This window comes from Raphanus sativus, chromosome 9, assembly GCF_000801105.2.
Source record: "Raphanus sativus cultivar WK10039 chromosome 9, ASM80110v3, whole genome shotgun sequence".
Taxonomy (NCBI): domain Eukaryota; kingdom Viridiplantae; phylum Streptophyta; class Magnoliopsida; order Brassicales; family Brassicaceae; genus Raphanus; species Raphanus sativus.
In genome coordinates, this window is record NC_079519.1 from 28,218,560 (window position 1) to 28,246,334 (window position 27,775).

At 36.4% G+C, this 27,775-nt stretch overlaps 3 protein-coding genes, 1 long non-coding RNA gene and 1 other non-coding gene across 6 annotated transcripts; 2 read left to right on the plus strand and 3 right to left on the minus strand.

Annotated features, from left to right (window-relative positions):
* Positions 1 to 2,000: 2,000 nt before the first annotated feature.
* Positions 2,001 to 8,021, minus strand: LOC108836142 (disease resistance protein RML1A). The gene is made up of 4 exons (XM_056994097.1): positions 7,332 to 8,021; positions 4,608 to 5,658; positions 4,212 to 4,508; positions 2,001 to 4,108 (listed from the first exon to the last, which is right to left on the minus strand). Exons 1-4 carry the CDS (start codon positions 7,982 to 7,984, stop codon positions 3,065 to 3,067), a joined length of 3,045 nt encoding a protein of 1,014 aa, XP_056850077.1. The 5' UTR covers positions 7,985 to 8,021; the 3' UTR covers positions 2,001 to 3,064.
* Positions 7,873 to 8,502, plus strand: LOC130499736 (uncharacterized). The gene is made up of 2 exons (XR_008938612.1): positions 7,873 to 8,011; positions 8,221 to 8,502. It is a non-coding gene; the product is annotated as an uncharacterized LOC130499736 (long non-coding RNA).
* Positions 8,503 to 12,684: 4,182 nt separating this feature from the next.
* On the plus strand, positions 12,685 to 17,130 carry LOC108826834 (disease resistance protein RML1B-like). Of its 2 annotated transcripts, XM_056994091.1 has the most exons (5): positions 12,685 to 13,271; positions 13,380 to 14,475; positions 14,572 to 14,868; positions 15,132 to 15,547; positions 15,650 to 17,130. In XM_056994091.1, the coding sequence occupies exons 1-5, from the start codon at positions 12,778 to 12,780 to the stop codon at positions 16,446 to 16,448; spliced, it is 3,102 nt and encodes a 1,033-aa protein (XP_056850071.1). In that variant the 5' UTR covers positions 12,685 to 12,777; the 3' UTR covers positions 16,449 to 17,130. The 2 variants fall into 2 exon arrangements, with proteins under 2 accessions (XP_056850071.1, XP_056850070.1); XM_056994090.1 differs by having other exon boundaries at positions 15,132 to 17,130.
* Positions 17,025 to 17,128, minus strand: LOC130500537 (small nucleolar RNA Z279/snoR105/snoR108). Its single transcript, XR_008939158.1, has one exon. It is a non-coding gene; the product is annotated as a small nucleolar RNA Z279/snoR105/snoR108 (small nucleolar RNA).
* A 1,090-nt stretch (positions 17,131 to 18,220) lies between the features above and the next one.
* LOC108826824 (BTB/POZ domain-containing protein At1g63850) lies at positions 18,221 to 20,234 on the minus strand. Its single transcript, XM_018600171.2, has 2 exons — positions 19,557 to 20,234; positions 18,221 to 19,488 (listed from the first exon to the last, which is right to left on the minus strand). Exons 1-2 carry the CDS (start codon positions 20,232 to 20,234, stop codon positions 18,556 to 18,558), a joined length of 1,611 nt encoding a protein of 536 aa, XP_018455673.1. The 3' UTR covers positions 18,221 to 18,555.
* Between the last annotated feature and the right edge of the window lie 7,541 nt (positions 20,235 to 27,775).

Sequence of the window (27,775 nt, forward strand, 5' to 3'; positions counted from 1 at the left end):
GAAGCATACATATGTCTGCATTGAAAAAGCATAACAAGATGATGATTCCGTTGCTAGCAGATCTGTTTAAATCTGAAATGTGGAAACAACTTGCTTTGATCTAAAATGAGGACATGAATTAATGGATGTATCATCAACTCTCATCCCCTGTTTTGGCATTAATCTCCTCTTTCAATGTCAAGTTTTATACAGCTTGTGATGATTCCATACAATGCGCTTTGCACTATCAGTCCTCAAATGCACTATATAATCTTCATCTCTTTTGATTGGTTCTCTTTCACAGATAGGCTTAAAGAGTAAAGCTAACAAATAAACCCAGGAAAGCACTCGTAAAGACACAACGAGTAAAACTTATGTTTTTTTTTTGGTCAACCAACGAGTAAAACTTATGTTAAAACTTAAAATAGGCCATTTCCGGTATTATTGAATACAGATTTAGAGTTATTTACTGGGAAAAGAACTGTCATCATGTTTTACTCTACCAAGTAATATATTTCCTTATTTGTCCAAGTATGAAGGGTTCCGAGAACCAAAGATCAAAGATTTCAAGTTGAGATAGGGTGTTGCGGAAAGAGACCATAGGAGAAGTTATGCTGTTAACTCTTGTCAACTCTTAGGGAGGAGTGTTTGGCTGGATTTAGGATTTGGTTGAAGTCACCTCCTATGATCCGTGGAGAAGAAGACAAAGACATGGTCTGGTGAAGGTTAATTAGCTCTACCCATAACTCTTGTCTTTCATCATTAGTGTTGACATCATAGATAGCTGTGAATATAATATTGTTGCTATTTGAGGTGTCAAGTTCACAGGTTATGGATTGCTTAGTCTGGTTGATTATTCTGACTTTGGCAGGTCCTTTCTAGATAAGAACTATGCGTCCATCAGCATCAGAATGGTGGTTTGAAGTGAATTTCTAGCCATGACAGGTCTTGGACATAACATGCTGAAGTAGGGTTTCTTTTATGTGAATCTTAAGAAGAGCTCTAAAAATGGGTTTATTAGAAAAAAGCCATTGACCAAAAAAGTTGTGCTTGTTCGGGTCACTTAAACCGCAAACGTAACCAAAAAAATATCTTAGTACTCATAGAGAAGTGTTAGGTTCATAGAGAAGTGTTAGGTGGAACTCCCTGGATAAAGAGTGTACCTACACGAGGAGTAACAGGATGGTCCAAAAAATAGTTTTCAGAAGAGGTAAAGTGGTTGTTGATAGAACAAGGCCATCTCGACAGACGGGGGATGGAAGGAGCAGAGAAGTGGAATACTGATGGGCCCGCGGGGGTCTCTACTATGCTTTCAGTGGCTTGTTCAACATGAGTTTCTTCTACAGAGAAATCCTCGACAGTAGTAACAAGAAGGTTGTCCTGAGGTGTGTCAGTGGAAGAAGTTGATGCTTCAAAGACAGTGGCGATATCTTTGTTTTCCTGATTGACATTTTTATTTGACTCCTCATTGACGGGTTGTTTTGTTTGACCAGCAGATACCCAAGCTTGAGTGGTTCGAAGGCAGTCCTTAACAATGTGCCCTATCTTATTGCAGAAGGAGCAGGTTGGAGGAACCCAAGGGTACTCCACTTGTACAGGAATGACTTCACCACTCTATCTTTTTAGCTGAACCAACGGAGGTAGTTTTTGAGATAAATCAGCATCAACCTTTACATGAATTATCTCAAAATCAGTCATATTCCTTGTAAATTCATCTGTTTCTTTTGGTTCACCTACCAGACCCGCAGCAAAACTTAATCCTTCTTGTGAACGAAGATCAAGAGGCACTCTTTTAAGATGGGCCCAGATCGGTATGGAACTCATTTCAAGAGCAGATGATGATGCGGTTGCCGACCAAGATGAGACATGAAACATAGCAGTTATACACCAAATACGCTTTATAGAAAGATTGGCTGAATTGATTTTATTAGAATGTATAAGACAGTATATATACTGTGTACAAAGAGAAATACTAAGGATTACATATTTACTAATACACCCTTATACTAATGTTCTACACAACCCCTCAAGATGGAGGGAGTTTCATCACTCCAATCTTGGACATAAGCTCATTGAATCGTGATCTTGCCAATGTTTTAGTTAAAGCATCTGCGAGTTGATCACGTGTGGAGAAATGAGTGACTCGAAGTGCCCCTGATTGTACGTTGTCGCGGACGAAATGAAAGTCAAGCACCAAGTACTTCATTCTTGAATGAAAAACCGGATTCACACTAGGTAGGTGGCACCGACATTGTCACAGTAAACAGTGGGCATAGACGGCAGTATGACTCCAAGCTCGCTAAGAAGAGAAGAGATCCAACAAAGTTCGGCTGCCGTATTAGCTACTGATCGATACTCGGCTTCCATAGATGAGCGCGAGACACCACTCTGTTTTTTCGAAAACCAGGCGATGGGAGTAGAGCCAAGATATACGATGTACGCATTTGTGGAGAAGAAGTCATCGGTGTCTCCAGCCCAATCAGCGTCTGAGAAAGCTTGAAGGTGAATAGGAGACTGCTTGCTGATGAAGACTCCATGCGATAAGGACCTAGCCAAATATCGAAGAATTCGCTTTGTTCCTTGCCAGTGTATTGGTTTGGTATCCTGACAAGTATTGTACGATTGATGGTATTGGTGTGGATCTCAAGCTTGACACTTTTTCCCCATAAGAAGTTGAATACATTAGCTATTGATTTATAGGATGGCATCTTAGCAAAAAAAACCCAACAATGTAGGCCTGAAGTATAGCAGCATCTTCGCTGACCACTTATGGTAATTGTCACCGGTAAGTGTAATAGATGTGATGAGACTCCCTGGATTGTCTGAAGCGTGCAACACGTATATGGTGATGTAACCGCAGCCGAAGGCGTAGTTATAACCGATCCATGATGAAAAAAGTTTGATCTAGGTCTCAGAAAAGTTGCTACGATACCCCCATTTAAAACTAGACACAAGGAGAAAGATTGTATTGTATCTATTATGTTGAGATGTAGAACAGTAGAAAGTATATTATATAATATCATAACAGACTTAACTTACATCTGTACCTACTACTCTTCATTATTATCACTAATAGTTTCTCGGCTTAACCATTGTTTTCTTCTTTGTCTCGCAGATTAGTCAATCCGTAAGTTGACCGTTGAGAGTCTTTGCTGGCTTCATCAAACTCAATCCTTCTTCTTCTCTCGCTTTCCTCCGTCACGATCTGGACACCACATTCAATTATGTCGAGCTTCTGGCATGCGATGAATTCAAAAACTATCTCATTCTCCTGATCAAGCCATCCATGTGCGTCAGCCAAATCAGTAAAAGAAAAACATAGATGTTCCGCTTGGATACATTGGAGATGCATATCAATGTCGTGGTCAGTGGGGCAACCCTTGTTTACACGCATGCGACAGAAAAACTCGGGATAATGTTCTCTGATAGGTTGTTTAGGGGAAACCACAATGCAAAACCTAAATTTTCTGGAATCTGACCGGACGGTCAAGGAGTTTCCTATAGCTCGGTGATCAAACTCTTCAGGTATTTTTCTTCCGGGTAGGGATGCCCATAATGACTGCTGGATTAAATCAGAGTCAAAAGCCGGAAGTACAGTCTTCAATGATTCACAGGATTCTGCTATTACTCTTTCGAGTGAGGAGGGGAGCTCTGGCAGTGATGTAAGCTTTGAACATTTAAATACCCAGAGTGATTCTAGCTCATGAAGATCTTTGATGCAGTCTGGTATTTGCTCAATATTTGCTGTAACGCCGTATATAGTGAGATTCCGGAGGCCAGACCAATGCCTAACTGATTTAGGTAACGCCTCCATCATTGTGTCTGCGATTGCCAGTGCTCTGATTTCAGTGGAAATATCTGGAAAGATTGTCAACTGTGAGCATCCATTCATGCCAACATGAGCAAGAGGTGTCAAATTGTTGAGATCCGGAACAACTTGTAGATTTGTGCAATCACTCATATCTAGTTCGTCAATTTTGCGTAGATTTCCAATAGAGGAGTGAATCTCTACCAAACTCTCGCAACCACACAGCTCCAATTTCTCGAGCATCAACGCATTTGAAAGATCTGGGAGTTCCCTTAAACTCAAAGACCTTGACAAATCCATCTTCTTCAAATTTGCAAGTGGCTGAAATATAAAACAGCACAGCAAAACAGATCGGAAACACATCAAAGACATGATGAGAAAGTACATGTATGTCTTCAAAATAAAGAAAATACAAGAAACCAACCTGAGTTCCTTCCCAGAGCTTTTCGAGGTGGCTGTGTTGCATTTTGAGCTCCACAAGATTATTCAGGCAAAAGCCGAGAGGAAGAATCTTGCTTGGGTATGCCTTCCAATCTAGTAACCTTAGACGACGCGGAAACTCTGTCTCCACAGGTATATGCAATATCTCATTTCCATCCTTTTTACTTTTGTAAACTTTGAGGAATCGCAGATTAGGCATCCTTTTAAAAGCGTTCGGGCTTATGAATACTTCATCGATATCGGATATGTCAAATGATATGCCCGACACATATCTAGTACCCTATACCAATTATTAATTGCAGTTATAAATATTTGTTTTAACTTGATTGTTTGAAGTATAAAAGGAATATATAACAAATAACTTAGAAACAAAACTTACTTTAGCACGTTCAAGAAAATCTTCTTTGTGAACGACCTTTGTACCCACCTGTTGTAGTAGCTTGTGCATCACTATTTCTCCTTTGGTAGAAATGTCTATGAGAGATCTATTGACTAGGATTTTTAACCCGTCTTTGATATCTGAGTTATTGTCAGCGAACATGGCTTTCACAAGATCAGCATCATTAAGGTTGAAGAAGACTGCAATGTGGAGAAATAGAGATTGTTCTTTCTCATGTAAACTCTCATAACCGACTCTTACCACTTGCTCGATATCTTGATGATCAAGAATAGTTTCTAGCCTATTCATCACGTCTTCCCATTCATCTACTTTCTTCCCACGTAAAGATGAACCCACCACACGTAGACCCAATGGAAGCTTGCCACAAAGCTCACTTATTTTTAATGAAAGCTCATCAAAACCATTATGTGGATAGCTTTGTCTAAAAGCATATCTACACAGGATCTCAACAGCTTCTCCTCTAGATGGAAACTCCACATGGTACGTGTTGTTGATACCGTGTTGCTGCAGAAGCTCTTTGTTTTCTGTGGTAACTACAACCCTACTTCCAGGACCAAACCAAGAAATATCTCCAGCCAACGCCTCCAATTGTTTTATATTGTTCACATCATCAAGAAAGATTAGCACTTTCTGGTCGTGTAGCCTTTCTTTTATCACACCTAAATGGCATATTCTCAAACTATTTTGGTTCAAAGTCTTTGAAAGCAGCTCTTCTTGCAAACGAAACTTCAAACCATACTCATCCAGACCAATAGAATAGGTGCCTCTAAGGTTGTCCACAAAACAGGTAAGCTGAAATCTATTAGACAATAGACTATGCAACGCTCGGGCAATGGTACTCTTACCAATCCCTGCAGGTCCAGTGATTGCAACCATCTTGACTCCATCATTATCTAAATCAAGCAAGGACTTTATTTCTCTCAAATGAGTTTCAAGTCCCACCATGCCATCAAAATCCTTAGACGGTGTGGCATTCAGTTTGTTCGATACATCGGTAGCAATTTTCTCAATCATATCTGCTTCATTGACCCTAGCAAAAGAGGAAAATAAATTGTTTCCATCAAATTGTGATGACAAAAGGAATAACAAGATTAGCATTCTCTTTCCCCAACACGATAATTAATATTTATTCAACAAACACAATATCATACTCATTTAAGATATAACATACTCTATTCACCTTTATTTCACCTCTTGTTCATCATATAACAGTAAGGGTGAGCAATTAATTTACGGGTTTGCTTTAGGTTCGATTCCGTTTAAACTGGTTTTCTTTAGGTTCGATTCGGTTTAGTTTATTTGGGTTTAAAAATACTTTAACCAAAATCAACTCAAATTAGTTTCGTTTATGTTTGGTTTGGTTTAGTTTAGTTCGTTTAGTTTGTGTTCTTGGTTTGTATTTAGTTTGGTTTAATTTGTGTTTGTTCAGTTCAGCGAGTTGATCTTTGAATTCCGTTTCATCACTAAATTGTTGTTTTATTCATATTTAAACGTAAAACCAAATATCAAATACAAAAACAATACAAATGTAAAAGACGTAATCTAATAATTTTATACTACTATTATCTTCAAACTTAATATGAGTATCATACGTATTTTTCAGTTTGATGTTAATGTATGTGTTTATTTTATATTCATTTAGAAGTGAAATGTATAAAACTATGTTTAGTTTTGTACATGTTAAATGGTTGAATATATTAATTCATAATATTATTTAGGTAGGGTCCGTTCCGATGTGTTCCGAAAAATGAATATATGGAAGTGTGGATCCAGATCCGGATAGTAATTTTACAGATTCCGCAAATCCGGATCCGGATAGTAAAGTTTTAGGTCTGGAAACCCAGGTCCGTCTTTATATATTTTTAAAATAAAATTATATTTAAATATGTATAATATGTATAATTTTACATAAAATTTAAAATTTGTTACTTCTCAATGATTTTTCAGTTTTTAAAGAAATAATTTTTAATAGACTAATTAAATGGTTAATAGTTTGTTTTAATATAGTTTTGTTTTTAAAAGAAAAAATGGATTCGGACATCCGTAGATATTCGGATTTTAATTCGAATATCCTAATTCCAGATATCCAGATCTGAATCCAGATAGCAACTTTACGGATCCAATGAATCTGGATCTGAATCCATACATCGTAAAATATTTTGGATATCTGATCCATCTCGTGCCTGATATTATTAGTATATTTCATTTATGTAATTAAAAACACTTTAATTTTTTGTTTGGTTAGGTTTAAAACTAAACAAACAGAACTATTTTGGTTGATAAAATCTTGAACCTAATCGTTTAGACATGGAAATGATTGGTTCAGCTGTAACTGTAGAATTTAGACATTATAAATTTTTTATTTAGCTTTAAGTGATATAGCTTTAAGATTTTTTACAGCTAAAAAATGGGGTTTTAGAAATTAAAGTTGTTACAACCATTTTTTTATTTTTTATTTACTTCAGCTTTAGAAAACAAGATAAAACATGAATTTTAATTTAAAGGCTGTAGATAGAAAATAAAGCTAAAGTCAGCACTTAAGCCCAACCAATCACCCCCCGTATACTTCATTTTGGTTTGGATCCGTTTGGATTCAGTTAGGTTAGTTTAGTTTGGTTTGATTTAGGTTTTATCCCCACCCCTGTATAACACTATTAATAGATGAAAAAGAAACAGATAAGAAATGTACGATTAGACACAAACCAGTTTAGGAAGTGCTCGCCGGCTATGTTTCCCACATCGGTCAAAGCCTGACTCCATTTTTGTCTCTTCACCTCCGTATTACCAGCACAAGTTTCATTGAAAACTTTCCCAAAATCTTCAGTCTGTTTCCGCACATGAGATGGATCTACTCCGTAGAAGACCGTCATCACTATCTGCCCAGTTTCTTCCTTGCACTTCAGAATCTCCAGCAGCTCATCCAAACACCAGCTGGAAGAAGCATAGTTCTTGGACAGCACCACGATCGAGATCCTCGATTCCCTGATTGCTTGTGTGAGTTCAGGGGCAATGGTTTGGCCTCTGTCGATTACTCGATCGTCAAACATCGAAATCCCATTGAAGGCAAACTGTTTGCGTAAGTGACTGAGAAACGTTTTACGAACGTCTGGTCCATGGAAGCTGGTGAAGACGCGGTATCTCCAAGTCGGAGGCGAGGAAGAAATGGAAGAAACCATGGGAGAGGATCCCGAGTGATTCATAATCAAGAATTCAGAGAGATGTATTCGGATAAGCCACAGATGAGGAGGGGATATAATGGAAAGTTCAGTGCGTATTCTTACTTTTTGAGTTTGTTGACTTTTGAGACTTGAGAGAGATGGAGATTTTTCCTGCTCCGTTGGTAAAGAGTAAAACATAAGACAAGACAACCTTAAACTTAGAAGGTAAGAGCACCATTAACGCAGCATTTAACGGGGTGCTTAGACAAAAAGAGTGATTTAATTAAATCAAAAATAATAGAAAGGTTAACTTCGATGTTTAGCTTATGTTTCAAGTTTATGTGATCTGTACTGTGTGAGTTTCTATTCTTGTATAATTATAAAAAAAATATGTTTCAAGTTTATGTGAGTTTCTGTGTTCTCTATGTTTTCAGGTTCAAGTAATGGGAGCAGTCAGGATTGTACTCAGAGTTGTATCACGAGTGGTACGAGCTGTTGTTGTCTCCTTCTATCACAAGTTCTTCTATCTTTTTTTTGACCATATATGGCTTCTTCATCTCAAAACACTGAATCATTTGATGATGCATTTGATCAAATGTTTGTTTAAAAATTTGATCAAATGTTTGAAAATTTGGCCATTTTTTTTAAGAACCCATGAATAAGATGCTTGCATTGGAGGAGATTTATTAAAAGTTGCTTAGGAAAATTGCTTAACATCTTTATATTGTTAAAAAATTGATTAAGCATCCCATATTAGATGCTATGGTTAATGATGCTCTAATAACTTGAAAACTTTATCTTTTTTTGTAAATATGTTAACTAACTGAGTAATTGACTCAACCTTAAGGTCTCAATAGAACATCTTTAACCACATCTATTTTTTTCCTGAAATAAAAGAAATTTATTTATAAAAATGAATTTACTATTCTGTAAGAATTCTTCTATCATAAAAAAAATATTAATCTTTTACTCAAAAATGAAGACAAAGTAACTTTCATAATATTCTCCTCTACAGTAGAAGAAAATATAAAAGAAAAAAAATAGAAGTGGGTAGGTTATGGTTGTACATCTCTCTCAGTTTCTCTCATGTCTTATCCTTTTATTACACCTCGCAACTTCAAATTCAACGTCTTTCCCAAGCCTCCGTGGAGAGAACGTACATATATATTCATTTCTAAGGGCATTTCTTAGAGCATTCTATTTTCCGTTCTAAAATAAAATTTAGAAAAAGTGTTTATTTGGTATTCTATTATCCGCAATATCTTAAAGTTAAAAATAAATTTACTCTATATATAAAATAATTTATTTTTTATCATCACTCTATATTTTACTATAAAATAGAGTATCATTATAACATAACAATGACCAACTGTATTATAAGATTGCATGCCAACATAATCTTTCAATATACTTTATTTTTGATTTAAATGGATATTTTTTATCATAACAAAAATTTTAACTTTTAATTTACTCTTTTTTAATTTCATAATTAGTATCAAATCATTATTGTAAAATTTTATTAATTCTAATCCGTGGAGATTTGATAAATTTTGATTTGGATTCAGATAATCCGTTTAAATTATTTTAAATTTTTAAATTCATATATTTCAATTTTCTCAAATTTTTAAAATAAAATAATATGTATAGCATAAAATTTAAATATGTATTCCAAAATACATAAATTTAACATAAATTAGTTTAGCTTAAATACTTGAATGGAGAATCAATAAATATTTCAAGTACTTTCGGTGTTTTGAGTATTGTTAGCTATTTTCGATATTTACTTTTGACTGTTTCAATATATTTTCAAGTATTTTGGAAAACTTCAAAATATCATATATATTTTGGATATTCTTTTGAATATTAAATCTGTTAATAATTAATATATTAAGTATATAAATCTAATTTGGATATATTTGGATATCCCAAATATTTTGGTTCGAGTTAGAATCGGTTCAAGTTAGAATTGGTTCGAATTTTCTAGATGTCAAAATTTTGAACCTTTCGGATCTTTAATCAGTATTAACTCGGATTCAGTATTATTTTTTGGATAGGATCCGATTCGGTTTTATTCCCAGACCTAATAATACAAAATATATGTTGTAAATATTGATATATGTTCATGAGTTTTCAAAAAAATTATAGGTAATGTTCGTTTATAAAACTTTGTACTTATCATCATTTCAGTTTTTTCTACTATTTATATAAATCCAAAAATATCAAAGTGTACAAAATAATTATGAAAGTATGTATAGATATTTTAAGATGAGGAACTAAGCTAATGCAAGAAATAAAACTAATCAGATTTAGGTGCTGACTGGTTTTCCCGCTACCACCCGCAAACGCAGCTTTTGCGGTTCATAGCGGTTGTTGGCGTTTCAAAACAATCACAGAAAATGCTACAAATCGCTTCAAACCGCTCCGGACCTCTTAAAATCAAAAGCTGGTTCCAGCTAGCGTTTGCGGTTGCGGGCGGTTGCGGGAGGGTAAATTTTTTTTAAAAAAAAACAGAATAAATAAAATAATACTAAAATATCCAATAAAAAATTTCAATTGAAATAATAGAAATTGTAAAATGTATTCATATTATATTTCAATTTATATTATAAAAATTCAAAACTAAAATATTTTCTATAAATTTTTAAAACTGAATAATATGATTTTATAAATATAAATTTTATATTTATCATATTATTATGATTTTTTAATATTTTTATAATTACATAAAATGTAAATATTGTTAAATTATTATTTAACAGATGTTGTGTTTGGTAGTTTACCAGTCATAAGAGTTCCGCAAACGCAACAATTTCTAACAGCTGTACCAGTCGTACAAATCTCTAGAAAACGCTTAAAACCACAACCACCCGCATCCGCAAACTCCCGCAACCGCAACCGCAACCGCTGCGGTTACACCAGTCAGGCTCTTAGTTTAACAAGAATCAAAACTAACTGTGCTTAGATTTGAAGAAATATGTATAACTTAATATAACCCACAAAATGAATAACTTAAATAATCTAAATTTTATGCCCAAGATCAAAAGTCTAGATGCAAAAAAAGAATTAATCAAAATTTTACTTTTTCAGCACAAAAAAATACTAGGGCCAAACTACTATGGTTAAAATTGAAGAAGTAAATACAATTCGATATGTTCAAGTAATAACCAAATCGACAATATAATATATATTCAAATTACATATCTAATTAGAAAAATATAGTATTAGTTCAAACAAATCATACATATAAATTACAACCTTATCTTCTTACTTCAGACGGTTTGCGCAAGTGACTTAGGCCATCTCCATCCTTCTGGTCCAAATGTGAAATTGCGAGGAAGCAAGTTAATAGTTTCCTGTGAGATTCTAACTTAAAGTCTTTTTAGGGAACCATGTCTTACTTTTCAAAGGAATTTATGTGTTTTGACTTTTACTAGGACGTGCGGGTGTATTTTTTTTATAAAGTATATTGTTTTCATGTCAATATTAGAGTTGGATAAAAAATTTGAATCCAAAAAATCTTATGATCCAAAAAGAAGTATCAAACCCAAACCAAAACTGATTAAATATCAAAATTTTGGTGAGAACTGAAACCGAATCTGATCCTAACCAAATTATTTAGGACACTCGAATGTATTTTGAAATAGATTTATATGCTTATATATATGTTATTTTTAGATTTAATGTATATAAAAACATCCAGAATATATATAATATTTTTAAATTGGTTTAAATAACTGAATATATATATAGTTAAAGTATACTCAAAACACCAAATAAACTTAAAATAATTATTAATTCTCTATCCAAATATTTAAATCAAACCAATTTATATGTTAAGTTCATGTATTCTGACATATGTTATTCAATTTTGTATGTAATATTTTATTTTGTTTATATATATTGAAAATTTTTAAGTATATAATAAATTTTAAAAATAATTTAAATGGGTTAGCCGAACCCGAACAAACCCGCAAAAATCTGAATAGAAACCGAATCAAAATTTAGAAATATCCAAATGTGACTAAAATTTTTGACCCCGAAAACTTAATACCAAAACAAACCCAAACCGAACCCGAATGAGTACCCGAACGCTCACCCCTAACTCACAATCTTTTTTTTCCCTTTAAAAACAGAGTAAACATATAATTAGGAGTATTTTATATGTACTATAATATAAATAATTACATATATTATATTTAAAAATTTAATGTGAAATATAAAAATCATTATTTAAGTTGGTATGTGAAATTTGACTTTGTATTGTATTTTTCTTATATGTATCGAAAATATTTTTAATAATGGTTATGGAAATTATTTTAGTAAAAATAAAATTGTGAGTATATGTATATTTTAAATATATTTTTGATATAAATCAACTTTAAATTATTTTCCTATTTGAAATATATATAAAGTTTAAATTTTGTGAACCACTGAGTTAAATTTTATAGGAAACAATTATAAAGTTCAGATCTCGGTGAATCTTTTGGTAATATTCCAAAAATGTTTTTGTTATGAAAATAGTTTAGTTTTAGAATATTCTCTTTGCATACACCAAACTGATTTGAAGTGGTCGATTTAAGAAAATATCTACACCAAGCTAAATATAAAATACTTTTGCTCGGTTTAGTTTTGTAAGTTAATAAATGATGATTAAATTATTGAAAATGCTAAATATTAATTCAGTTGCATGTAGTTGTAATTATTTAGGAAAAATTAGGGTTAAATACTAAATGTACTTCAGTTTTAATATGATAGATAGATATACAATTTTATAAATGCTTAGAAATGAACGATAGCGAAGATTATAGTCATGCAACAACCATTTTAGTGACATTTTTAAAAACTTTAAACGACCACCACGTAACAACTCCGAAAATACAAAGGAAGCATCCCCTTTTAATTTTTGTTTTTATTTATATGGCTTTCCCCCTACACATTTAATTCAATGTAGCTAATTTTATTTATCTCAAGACTACTCATTACCCTTTTCCATGTCTCTTAGCTCGTCTCTCATGGCTTCTTCTTCCTCTTTTACGTCTCGTAACTACAGCTATAATGTCTTTGCGAGCTTCCACGGTCCTGACGTCCGTAAAACACTTCTCAGTCACATACGTGAACAGTTTACCCTCAGCGGGATCACTATGTTCGATGATCAGGTGATTGTGAGAAGCGCAACCATCGCCCCTTCACTCACAGAAGCTATAAAAGAATCTAGGATCTCAATCGTGATTCTCTCCAAGAACTATGCTTCATCAAGCTGGTGTTTGAATGAACTGGTGGAGATATTGGAGTGCAAGAAAGCTATGGGGCAGATGGTGATGACCATCTTCTACGGAGTGGATCCATCTGATGTACGGAAACAGAGCGGGGAATTCGGGATCTCTTTCAATGAAACTTGTGCAAGTAAGACGGATGAGGAAAGGCAGAAATGGAGCAAAGCTTTGAACGAAGTGGGTAACATTGCTGGAGAAGACTTCTTAAGATGGTTAGTCTTTAATTAATTTGACTTTATTTCATAGATTTTGTTAGATGATTAAAGAAACGTTATTTGTTAAATGAAAACGGTGTTTTTCTTTTCTTTCTGCTTCCTCAGGTCAAACGAAGCAAAAATGATCAAAAAAATTGCCAGAGATGTTTCAAATAAACTGAATGCTACACCGTCTAGGGATTTTGATGGCATGGTTGGACTTGAAGCTCATTTGAGAGAAATGGAGTCTTTGTTGGATTTTGATGACGATGGAGTTAAGGTGGTTGCGATCTCTGGTCCTGCAGGCATTGGTAAGACTACCATAGCTAGAGCAATACATAGCTTGCACTCTTATAGGTTCCAGCTTACTTGTTTTGTTGACAATCTTAGAGGAAGCTATCCCAATGGTTTTGATGAGTATGGTTTGAAGCTGCGTTTACAAGAAGAGTTTCTTTCGAATATTTTGAAACAAGATGGTATTAGGATATGCCATTTAGGTGTGATAGAAGAAAGGCTACACGACCAGAGAGTGCTAATCATTCTTGATGATGTGAACAATATAAAACAATTGGAGGCGTTGGCTGGAGACATTTCTTGGTTTGGTCGTGGAAGTAGGGTTGTGGTTACCACGGAAAACAAAGAGCTTCTGCAGCAACATGGTATCAACAATACGTACCATGTTGAGTTTCCATCTAGAAGAGACGCTCATGAGATCCTGTGTAGATATGCTTTTAAACAAAGCTATCCACATGCTGGTTTTGAAGAGCTTGCATTACAAGTAACTGACCTTTGTGGTAATCTTCCATTGGGTCTACGTGTGGTGGGTTCATCTTTACGTGGGAAGAAAGAAGACGAGTGGGAAGATGTAATGAACAGGCTGGAATCTGTTCTTGATCGAGATATTGAGGAAGTACTAAGAGTGGGCTATGAAAGTTTAGATGAGAATGAGCAAACGCTATTTCTCCACATTGCAGTCTTCTTGAACTATGAAGATGGTAATATTGTGAAAACCATGTTTGATGACGGTGACTTGGATGTCAAACACGGGTTGAAAGTCCTTGAAAACAGATCTCTGATAGAGTTATATGACAAGAAGGAAACAATAAAGATGCACAGATTACTACAACAAATGGGTATAAAAGCCATCCATAAACAAGAGCCCTGGAAACGCCGGATCCTGATAGATGCTCCAGAGATATGTGATGTTCTTGAACATGCAAAAGTAAGTCCTTTCTCTTGTATTCTTTGTTCATAGGAAGGAACTATCGTGTTAACAATATGTTTTTATTTTGAATAACCATCAACAATAATGGTGTAGGGTACTAGAGTTATCTCCGGCATATCATTTGATACATCTGATATTGATGAAGTATCTATAAGCCCGAGAGCTTTCAGAAGAATGCCAAAACTTCGATTCCTCAGAGTTTACAAAAGTAAAGAGGCTGGGAATGATGTAGTGCATATACCTGAGGATATGGAGTTTCCGCGTCGTCTAAGGTTACTGCATTGGGAGGCATACCCAAACAAGTGTCTTCATCCTTCCTTTCATCCTGAATATCTTGTGAAACTTGATATGCAAGATAGCCAGCTCGAGTACCTCTGGCAAGGAACCCAGGTTGGTGTTGCATTTTCATTCTGAAGATATATATTCTTTTCAGAGTTTTAAAAATCGGGTTCAGGCAGCACTAGTGGGCAAATCGGATATGAACCAAACGTTTTGAATACCGATAAAAAGTTGGGTCTTGGCTTTGAAAAAATTGTTCTTAGGGGCTTTTCTAACACCGCCTAACGATTTCTTGAATATTGTTTTTTTTTTTCTCTTCATGTTATATATATGATGTTTTTCCTCTCTGCTTCTTGTGTGGTTTTACATTGCAGCCGCTTACAAATCTCAAGGAGATAGATTTGCAGAGGTCTTTTCATTTGAAGGAGCTCCCTGATCTCTCAAATGCTACAAATCTTAAAGGATTGTATCTAAGTTATTGCCAGAGCTTAGTAGAGCTTCCACCCTCTTGTTCGCGTCTTCATAAACTAAAGGATCTGTGGATGGATCACTGCACAAACCTACAAGTCATACCAGCTCACATGAACTTGGAATCTCTTAAACGTGTAAGTATGAAAGGATGCTCAAGACTGAGACATATTCCATTTATGTCAAAGAATAATATTAGGCAGATGGATATATCAGAGACAGCGGTTGAAGATGTAGCTACATCAACTAGCCTTCGCACTCGTCCTCTATCTTACTCTATGATAGGCTGTCGCAAGCTCAAGGAAATAACACATCTCCCTAAGTATGTAACCGAACTAGACCTAAGAAAATCTTCTATTAAAAAGATTCCGGATTGCATCAAATCTTTTCGTCTACTACTTGAGCTAAAGATTTGTGGATGCAGAAAACTAACGTCATTGCCAGAGCTTCCTTCTCAGCTCATGCTCCTATCTGCAAACGATTGTGAGTCACTCGAGGAAGTCGCTTCCCCTCTTCACAACCCGAATGCGAGAATGTCTTTCACCAACTGCTTCAAACTGCGACATCAAGCAATCATCCAACAATGGTTCTGTCTCGGGTCTGCTTTCTTACCGGGAAGACAAGTACCTCCAGAGTTCGATCACCGAGCCAGAGGAAGTTCCTTAACACTTGCTCACTCTGCTTCCACCAGATTCAAGGTTTGCCTCGTGCTCTTACCAAACCATCAAATCAGAGAGGATAGATCTTCACAACTCCTATGTCGTCGCGTAGTCAACGGCGACGTGGCAAACTCTGATGACAAGTCGTTCTACTTCGACCTATCGAGATGTCGAGCGGAACATCTTTTTATATTTCCCTCTGGCTTGTTTGAAGAAGACGAAGAAGAAGGCCTTCCTGAAGTTCACAGAGAGATAGTGTTCGAGTTCAGCAGCAAATACAACGACTTTGACGTTGTGGAATGTGGTGCCAAGTTCTCGACGGACGAAAACAGCTATGAATCTGAATCAGACCAAGCAGCGACGACGATAGCCTCGTTCATGGGAGCTATGAATGCGGATCCAACGCCAATAATAGCATCATTGATGGAATATGAGTCCATGAAGGCCAAATATAGTAATGAAAGAGCTGAGATCCAACTAGTCATAGTGAATGGGGATAACCAACAAACTTGTTGCCGCACTATCTCCTCCCTAGTCAGTTCTGTATATTCTCGATACTTATAATAGGGATGATAGACGAAAATAGCTATGAAAAATGATGATAACATTTAAATTCCAAAAAAATATCCATGAACTGTAAATTTTTTGTTTTATATAAATATTTTTGGTCATATGTTTTTACTGCATCTTATACGTCACTCGTCGACTAATCAATCAAATTGGCCATGTCTTGCCTTTTACACATTTTTGTAAGTACTTGTGCAGATTTGTAAGAGCTTTAAATCAACAGTTTAATTGTTTCGGATCTTAAACATCGTCTTGTTCGACTACTCTTTAAACTTCGTTGTAAACTTAGATACTAATCATAGCAAGCCAAACTCGAGTATGTTTCACTTATTAGTGTTTCTAAACCAGAAACAGCAAACAGGTCTAAAATGTCAGATTCAATCCAACCTTTCAAAAATAATACTTATAAAAAGTATTGTGAAGAAAATTGTTGCTTAAAAAAGCACTTACGAAAACTCTTTCAAAGGAAAAGAGACATCAGCGAAAAAATGTTTTAAAAAAAACAGTTCTAAAAATAAAAATGTTAAAGATAAGAGAGGAAAAAAAGAAGAGAAAAATTATAGATTCAGAAGAAGGATCAGATGGTAAGACAAAGGAGAGCGCTCAATTGTCGTAACAGGCGGAGCGAAACGCTCTTCTCGCATTTTTAGCGAGTACTTAACCACTCATCACTTCCCCTTTACATGCCTGAAGGATCATACTTTTGAACTAGCCCAATGCTAATCTTTTTATACCCAACTAATCATTCCATAACTTCCCCAACTAACCGATGTGGGACAACTCTCAAATATTTTTTTTTCTTTTTTTTTTTGAATGAATGGGAAATTATATTCAAACAAGAGTTTTGTTACCTTCTTTTTGATAAAATTTCTGTAGTTTAAAGAAAGTAAAAACAATCAAGAATGAATAAAATAAATGCTCTTAGTGTTCATCCTATTGAAGCAAACACTTTTGACTTTAAAACTGTGTTCTGACTTCTGAACCAGTGTCCAACCAGTAGTTAGCTTACAAAAATATTTTCTGGGTACATGTTTTGACTACATACTTTCTCTTAGACTTGTGTCTATGGAACTAGCTGCTAAGGTCGGAGCTAATGTCATCCTTACCGATGACTCAAGTAAAACAGAGGTATGAACAAGGTGCTGATAAATACCTTTTCTCATTGGGTTCGTGAGTTTATTAATGTCCAGGTTTTGGATTATATGAAAAGCAGTTTGTGAGCTTTCCAAGCTCAACTGTAATGTAAATTATGTAATCCATAGCATTTTTCACTTTCTTCAACTTAACAACTGCCCAGATATATACGTTCCTATGCGTATATGTTTGTTTGTGTCTCCAAGAATTTGTTTCATGGGGTTTGGATTACCATCATCATGAGGTATTAACATTGTAGCAATACAACATAAGATATACTTTGGTAACTCTTTGCTTAAAATCAAACATCTCTATCCAGAAGATCAACCAAGAGCTTTTTGAAGTTTACATTTTGAAGTATACACATCTTTATACCCTTTGTTTGTTAAGGTAGTCATTGTTTTTGAAGTCCATATCAGCAGGCATAACATTGTTAATGAAGATATTAGCTTCAAGACCATACTTGAGACTGAGAACCTTTGATTATGTTCTTTCTGTTATGGCATTATACCTTTGAGTCTTTGTTTGTGTACTTATTACGAACTTAAAATCTCCTCAAATGGTGTACGCGGTGATAGATTTTCAACGTCATTTTAGTATACGAAACAAGAAGACAGAATTAAAACCGTAACAAAAGTAGAGAAAGCATAGAGAGTGGTTTGACTTCAAAGGTACTTTTCAGATACATTGGAGACTAAGAAAACGTAAGAGAGAGATGTACAAAAAAAAACGAGCTCTGGCTCAATCAAAACGAAAACTACTTCCAACGATCATGTTCATGCAAAAACTAATTCTAATCGTGATCGATCGATGAATTAAAATTCGATTAAGCTTGCACAACACCTCCATTCACCATTCCCCAATCCCGAGTCCAATATCTCACATAACCTCCTCTTCTGGATTTGGATTCACCTTCTTTCCTCACCGTGCGATCCTCAAGAAACAGCGCACAGGGTTTAACAGATCTCTCTCAAGAGTTATCAGTGCCTGAAGATATGATTCTTAGCCGAGGAGACTCTTGACTCTGTTCTTTCCTTCTCCAGAAGGCCCGTCTCCACCAAACTTCAAACCCTCTCTGGATATTAGGACAGTCTTCATTCGAGTTCAAGAACCGATCAAACCAAGCCAAGAAAAACTCTTGCTGCCAAGCGAGAGGAAGAGTGAGAATGGTATTACTCAAACCATCCTCCACTAAATACCGATCAAGCCCTTTCGACGCCCTCTTCATCCACGCGAAATCATCATAAAAGGGTGTCAACCAGTTCCTCAGCAACAAACACCTCACTTCCTTCGGCGTCAGAATCTGCCCCTTCCCAATCCCGACAAAGATCCTCGCCGTCACTCTGCTAATCTCAAACCTATGAACAACGGGAACCTTACCGTGCACGTCAGATAGCTCAGAGAGTGAAGCCCACATCACGAGAAAATCCTCTGCGATCTGTCTATCTATCAAAATATCCAAAATCCAATGCAGATTATCCGCTTGTCTCGCTATCTGATCTACATTCTCCAGATCAGACTCCGCCGCTTGCAGAAACTGACGCTTGAGCTTATGCAAACACCCGTCACAAGCTAAATACAATGACTCTTTCCTAAGATCGTTCCCAGAGGAGTTCTCTCTAAGCATTTTCGAAACAAGGGTCTTCATGTCACGCCTCGCCTTCTCGTCTTTACCTTCGAGAACTATATGCAAAAGATTCAAAAGCACCTCATCGTTGCTGCTCCCATTGTGACTAGCTTCCACAGAGACCCTTCTCAAAACTTCAGTTGCTCCCACGTTCTCAAGGTGCAGCTCAGACAGCAACGAAGCGATCCTGCACTCTTCATCTTCCGACCACGGCGCAGCTTCCAAATACTCCAGACACGACAAAACTCCAGCATCAAACCCAATAGCCGCCGAAACCTGACACAGAAACAACAGTTTTGAGATTTTTCAATCTTCCATTACAAAGTTTTTTTCTTAAACAATACCTTCAAGATACCAAGAACCCTAGACACGTCCTGCCTCATCATCTTCTTCCTTAGATCCCTACAGTACATCAACATCAACGTCTCTATATAAACCTCCACGTCATCACAATCCGAGATCTCGACGATGTAAGGAGAAGACGACGGAGGAGGCGCCATCTGCTGTTTCGACCATCGATCGGAGAGCTTCACGGCGAAGAACCTACTGTGCGCGACGAGAATCTGCCTGTGCACGCACATCGTGACGCTGATCCCGTCTTTGGAGCTCAGAGTGAGCTTCACGTCGCTCGAAGCCGGGTCGTTGAACTGGTTCCCGGGGCTCCGAGTCACTAAGAGATTCGATATCCGCTGCATTGCGAGCGCCTGCTTGTCCTGAGCCGAGATGACGAGATGGCTCCCGCTCGTCGTCCTCGAGGAAGACGAGGGAAGGACGAGGTTCTGGATCTGAACCGGAGATCCGGATTCGCTGGACATCATCTCGAACAGCGTCGGGCTCGCTCGTGAAGACTTGTCGAGCGTCGCCGGAGGAGGAGGAGGAGGAGGAGACATCGGGTTGAGGAGGCCGGCGGTTAAAGCGGAGTTGAACTTTGTGAAGCTCGAAGGGATTGAAGAGTCTCGCGGCGAGCTGTAACCGTTCGCCGCCGTGGAAGTAATCGTCGTCGTTGTTGTGGAGAAGTCCATGGCGGTTAGGATGTAAAACCGGGTCGGGTCGGGTCAGAATCTCAGGTTCAAACGAGAGAGTGAGACTGGCGATGGTGTATCACTGCAGAAGGAGCATAAAAGACTGAACTCGGGTCGGGTTTTCGGGTTATACCGGGTCGGGTTTTCGGGTTATACCGGGTCGGGTCGGGTCAGAATCTCAGGTTCAAACGAGAGAGACTGGGCGATGCTATCACTGCAGAAGCCAGAAGGGAGGTTAAACACGGAAACCGGGTCGGGTTTTCGGGTTAAACCGGTTATTAACGGGCCCTGACCGGAGATTTTGGAGGTTGTTGCTTGAGTTGAGTCTCGTGAATGCAATTGATGCCATGAGGTGTCGACAGTGCCAGAAGTGATAAATGCGCATCGCTTAGATTTTAGTGCTGGTTTTTTTTATTTTACTTTTTCTGTGGTTTTTATCGATGGGGGTTTATCGTCATCACTGTGGATATTATTGGCCTTTGGTAATAACAAAGATGCTCGTTTTTTCTCGAATTTATCATTTTTCCCGTTAAAATCTGAAATGTTTGTTTTCTTAATCTGTTACTTTCTTAAAAGACAGTGTTGTTAAACCCGGACCGGACCGGCGGTCGGACCTGGTTCAACCGCGAACCGGACACCTATTCGGGTTGGTTTAATGTCAAAACCCAACTAAAGTTGAACCGGTTAAAAACCCATGTTGAACCGCTAAAAACCCGGGAACCGAGTGACCCAACGAACCGACGAAACCCTGGTTCGTATAAAAATCAAAATTTTGTTAATAAAATAATTATTTTTTCTCCCTTTTTAACATATATACTATTTTGTTTGTCACAAATTGCAACCAAAATATAGTTTTGTAACTAATATGTATATAATTTTTATAGGTGATGAAGATTTAGAAGGACAAAGATTTGGAGAATAAACTTTAAATGTTTTTTTCCTATTGACTTTAGATTTGAACTATTATTTTTTTTTATTATTTTTATCACATTTCAATTTGTTATTTTTGAAAGTTTTCTAAACATTATGACTATTTTTTGAAAAAAATATATATAATATTTATAAAATAACAAATTCAGTTTAATCTAATCGACCCCGGTCGAACCAGGTCGAACCACAATGACCCGTGACCCAAAATATTTCCGGTTCGCTCGCCGGTCCGGTTTTAAAAACACTGTTAAAAGAAGAAAATGATGTTATTTACTGATAAAAAAACCCAAAAAGTAAATTGTTTTGCTTGTCGAGAAGCGATTAAAATTTTCAACGACATTTTGTTTGTAGTGTGGGCCAAAGCCCAAATGACTCATGAGCCACGACACTGTGATGACGACTTTTATTTTGGAGGTTGTATGGTACAAATGTGTGGAGACCATCATTCACTACACTATCATCAATCCTTTTTTGTTTCATTCCATTTCAGTACCCTTTTTCTTAGATTTAATCATATTTTACGTTTACTAATCATTAGATATCATTTGGTTTAAAAAGTTTCTGGATCATTAACTATCAATGTATAAATCAAAGAAAATGATGTAACGTGTGATTCTGTTACATTTGATCATCTTGTATTTCTTTTAACATCAAAAGAGGAGGTGATCAGGATAACCAAACCAAAATAGAAGAATATCATCTTCTAATCAATAGTTAAATAACTTGGCTGAAAATTTCATAACTTTAGAATATGGTTGTGAATGTATTTGTATGAGTTGTTTCTTGAACTGAGGCTTACGATTGATTTTAAACTTTGTTATGGGTTCAGAAATTTGGATATCGAAGGGCGAGTGTAATCAAGCATTCAAGCCCATTTATTATGGCTCTCTTGTATTCATATGACTAGTGGGGTTCTTCTAATGTGTGGCCCAATTTAATGTGTATCAAAAAGGTAAGAATTTGATTTTTTTTTTCTTTCTTTTGACAAGAATTTGATTTTGAAGAATATTTAAAACGTAATAATAAACAAGATCATGTAATGAAAATCAAAAAGATGAGAAATGGAGCTTTTACTTTTTCTTAAATACACAGGTGAAATTAACAACCAACATTACATATTTAATTAAAACTATTTCATTAGGTCATATTTTAGAATTTACATGTTTGGTGGGCGATAAAAATATGGTTTGATGAAAAAGTAATTTGTCACTTTGCGTAGACAACTAGACATAGCCAATTAAGATAATCGATTACACTAGAGGCCATATTAACCATATGTAGTTTCAAAACAAACTAAAATATTATATAGTATACAATCTTATAGCGATGTAGTTGACAGGAAAAAATATATTACACTAGAAAACTTCTAATAAACATACTTCCATTTTGATTTTTTTTTAAATACTAGTATAGCAGATCTATTTCAGCTAAATATATGCGTATATCTATAACATTTACATAATATTAAAACGAAAAGAAAAACACAACAAGAAGACATTAGTTTGGGGAAAAGGTACAAACTACAAAGAGTAACGTGAATGGAGAGCACGTTAGTTTGCCTGGTACAAGGAGGGACAATAGATTCGCTGCTTCAGGTCTTGTATTAGCTGTCTTTGTACTATTTCGGTAACTCTTTTATTTTTCAACTATTTGTTGTATTAAAAAGTGTTACTATACCAGTTTACTCGATAAAAATAGATCTATATATATATAAACCAGTCTAAATTTCAAATTTAATTGGTGGCTGTGTATGTCGCGGTTGGATAAATACCTAAACATCTACAGACTACAGCAAATATATTTGATCATTTATAGTGGTTTTCTACTGATCTCCCTAACTTGACATAAACTTATTATATAGAAAATTAGCATTCCGACTACCTTTAATTTACACCTTTTGTTATTATGAGTTTTGAAAAAATGGCAGTGTATTAGTTATTTTCATCAACACGAAGTATCATATAACCTGCATAAAATTTGTTATTACATGTTTTTGAAACTTAAGTTGTTACATGTTACAATTTACAATTATGTTTGTTTCTTTGAGAAAGGACCATTTTCAATATGTTGCATTGTTAGTTTTTATACTTAGTTTTTAATCCCATATGTACTTTCGATTTTCTAATGTGATTTTAATACAAACCAGTACGTTATACTATATCAATTAGCAGAAATAAATGTTACCTACATATGCAGTTACTGACTAATAGTAGATGTATTAAAGTGTCCCTGTGAATTGGAGATTAACTCTATATACCCCATGCCCTCTCAAAAATATTCACACTATCCCTTCCCTATTCATACTAACCCTTTTATCCTTCCCTTTTCCTTGCAATTACCTTACTCTCCTTCCTTCCTTTCTACACATCTCGATCATTCCCTCTCCCTTTCATCCTCTTTATTCTCCAATTAAATACCAACCATATTTCAACCACCTATATGGCCCACAAAGAAACCTTAACCAATCAGATTTTTTGTGCCCCACATGTCTCCTTCTCCCCTTCTTCATCGTTTTCTCTTTTTCCTCCATTGACGATTTTTGAAGCTCCAAAACAGATAATTCAGGTTCGTTTTCCATGATTTTTTTTTGTGAAATTTACATTTAAATAACGTGTATATGATGGATAACGTTAACACTGTAAGATTTGATGAAAATTTGAGAGTTTTAAAACGATTTTTAAAACTATTTTTATGGATTTCAGGTATATTTTATATCCGTTTTTGATGAAACTTTTGCTGAAATATCAACTGTATATCTTGTCTACTGTAAAAACAAGAAGATCCGATGAAAATTTGTGAGTTTAAAAACGATTTTGAAAACTAGGTCTATAGATTTTAGGTATATTTTATGTCCGTTTTGATGTTTTTTTGTGTGTAATTTCATTAGGATGAATTACACATTATGGGTAATGTAACATCCTAACAATTTCGTCCTTAAAAGATGATTAGTTAGTTGAAGAATAGATTCTGGGTACTACTAAGATAACTAATTTTACTAAGACAAAATAGTTTTACTGGTATTACTGGGATTACTATGTTGACAAGTTCGACTAGTATTACTCGTATTACTATGTATAGTACTGAAATGAATTAGTATTAGTAAAATAAGATAATATGGTGTCACAATCAATTTTAAACTTCTTAATAATTATACTTCTATTTTATTTCAGGAAAAATGCAGAATCCGCATTGCACAATTCTATGTTTTGATTATGGAGGATATTATATGAAGGATGGGGCTGAAATAAAATGGGTCTCGGGAGATGGTGATGGAGAAGATGAAATTCACACGATTGTGTTGAAGAAATCAGTGGAGGAGGTCACTTACTCTGGTTTGGTTGGTGGTATTTGCAGAAAGATAAAGGTAGATGAATCTAAGATGGAAGTGAAGATTAGTTACTTTCCCATGCTATTGTATTCGTACAAGCCATCATATATCCGGAATGATGAAGACGTTTTTGGTTATCTACTGCAAGTAAATCACGAGATGTGTAGAAATGTTCTACATGTGGAGTTCAGCAATAAAGAAGTGCAACTTTCAGAAGAGGATGATGAAACAGATGATGTCTATGTTGGTCTATCTGATAGAGAGGCTGCTGATAGAGAGACTACTAATTTTGAGGCTGGTGATGAAGATGGTACTGAGAATGATGTAACTGGTAACGAAGGTGTTGGTGGTGTGCTCACTTTTGACGAAGACATTGAGATGCATGATGGTGTGTACCAGCCACGGGATGATGGTATGGATTTGGTTTTAGGTCAGGAATTTATAACCAAGGATGCAGCAAAAGTTCTTATTCAGACTGCTTCATATCAGAAATGTTTTGAGTTTGATATAATTAAGTCAGATACAAAAAGATATGTGGTTAAATGCCGAGGAGCCAAAGAAGAAGACTGCAAGTGGTTTGTGCGAATTGCAAAGTTAAAAAATGGTGATCTTTGGACAGTTAGAAGCTTCATCAACCAGCATACATGTTCTGTTGTTACTACTAGAACACTGCCTGATAGAGAAGCCACTGATAGAGAGACTACTGATAGAGAGGCAACTGATATCGAGGCTGGTGATAAAGATCATACTGAGAATGATGCAACTGATAATGAAGGTACTGGTGGTGTGCTAACTCTTCAAGAAGGAATTGAGGTGCATGTTGCTGTGTGTGAGCCACGGGATGATGGTATTGATTTGGAATTAGGTCAAGAATTTAGAACCAAGGAGGAAGCAAAAGTTCATATTCAGACGGCCGCACATCAGAATTGTTTTGAGTTTGATATCATTAAGTCGGATGCTAAGAGATTTGTGATTAAATGCAGAGGAGCCAAAGAAGGATGTAAGTGGTTTGTACGAGTTGCAAATTTGCATAATTCAGATCTTTGGACGGTTAGAAGCTACATCAAGCAGCATACATGTTCTGTTGTTACTACAAGAACACTGCGTAATAGAAGGAAAGGCACAGCACATATCTGTGCATCTCTTTTGGCCAAAGATTATCCTGGTACATTTGACACACCAGTTCCCAAAGTTCTTATCGATTTGGTTCATCGCAAGGTTGGTGTGGCAGTATCATACACAACGGCATGGAGAGCAAAAAGAGAAGCTGCTAATGAAGTGAGAGGAAGTCCAGAAGAGAGTTTTACTTTATTGAACTGTTATCTACACATGCTAAAGGAGAAAAATATTGGCACAAGAAGTAGTGTGGTAGTGGATGAGGAAAACAAATTCAAGTACCTGTTTTTTGCCCTTGGAGCTAGCATAGAAGGGTTTCGGGCGATGCGGAAAGTCCTCATTGTGGATGGAACACACCTCAAGAATGTCTATGGTGGAGTTCTCCTTGTCGCGACTGCTCAGGATCCCGATCATCACCATTACCCAATTGCGTTTGGTGTAGCAGACGGCGAGAATGATGAAAGCTGGACATGGTTTATGGAGCAGTTGAAATTAGCGATAACTGATGTCCCCGGATTGGTGTTTCTTTCAGATAGAAACAGAAGCTTGATCAAGGCAGTGCGTCTAGTATTCCCTGAGGCCGAACATGGGTATTGTATATGGCATTTGTCTCAGAATGTTAAAGGCCACGTCCATAACAACAAAGATACTTGTGCGTTCAAGTTTAGAGAATGCGCATACGCTTATACAGTGGCTGAGTTCAAGTATCTTTATGACGCTTTTCGCAGGAAGTATCCAAGCGCAGCGGTCTATCTTGACAAGAGTGTTGAAGAGAAGAAATGGGCTAGATGTTACTTTGAAGGAGATAGGTACAATGTTGACACCACCAATTCAGTAGAATCTTTTAATGGTGTTATTAAGAATGCGAGAATGTACACCTTACTGCCAATGTTTGATTTCATCATTGCAAAAATGGCTGAATGGTTTAACAAGTATAGGAAGAAGGCAGCTGAAGTACCGGTCACAGTGAAGCTTGTGCCTATTGTGGAAGACGTAATGTCTATAAGATGTGTTCAAGCAGGGTTTCTCACGGTTGATGAGTTAAACAGCTTCTTTCTTGAGTACAGTGTGCATGGTGCTGACGGGAAGGTTTATACAGTCGATATGGCTAGGTACACTTGCAGTTGTGAGCAATTTGATAAAGACAAATACCCATGTGTGCATGCAGTAGCGGCTGCCACATTCATGACTAGTAAGGCAGGAAAGGAACTCCATCTATCTGAGTATTGCTCTAAGTACTATTTGGTAGAGCAATGGGCTTTGGCTTATCACAGGACAATATATCCTGTTCCTCATATGTCTGATTGGGTTGTACCAGAAGAAGTTAGAGCAAAGAAAATACTTCCTCCGGATTTTGAAGTCAAGAAAGGAAAACCACAACAAACAAGGTTTCCATCTGTAGGAGAATCTCGTGGAAGAGGAAAAAGAGGCAGGGGAGGTGGTAGAGGGAGTGGCAGAGGGAGAGCCAGAGGCACGGGTAGAGCCAGAGGAGAAGGTCTTGCAGCGTATTTTGAATGTGGAAGTGGTTCCAGTTCAGGTGTTTGATTATTTTATTATGTGTTATTTGGACTACTAGGATGTACTGGTATTATTATGTATTATTTGAACTACTAGGAATTACTGGTATTATTATGTATTATTTGAACTACTAGGAATTGCTGGTATTATTATGTATTATTTGAACTACTAGGAATTACTGGTATTATTATGTGTTATTTGAACTACTACGAACTACTGGTATTATTATGCGTTATTTGATGTGCCTCAACCCGAGGCTCTTTGATCGGCGACTCAAAATGAGGCTGTTTGATCGGAGATCCAAAATGAGGCTCTTTGATCGGAGACTCAACCCGAGCTTCACTGATCTCTGCCGCAACCCGAGGCTCACTGATCTCTGCTGCAACCCGAGCCTCACTGATCTCTGCCGCAACCCGAGGCTCATTGATCTCTGCTGCAACCCGAGCCTCACTGATCTCTGCCGCAACCCGAGGCTCACTGATCTCTGCCTCAACCATAGGCTCTTCTTGACTGTTCTCAATTACTTCCTCACTGGTTTCAACCTCTTCTTGATCCTCCATCACTTTTCCTCCAACCTCTTCTTGATCCTCCATCAAACTCCTCCACAGTTCATCATCCTTCATTCGGTTCAGCACTTGTTCTTGCTCAT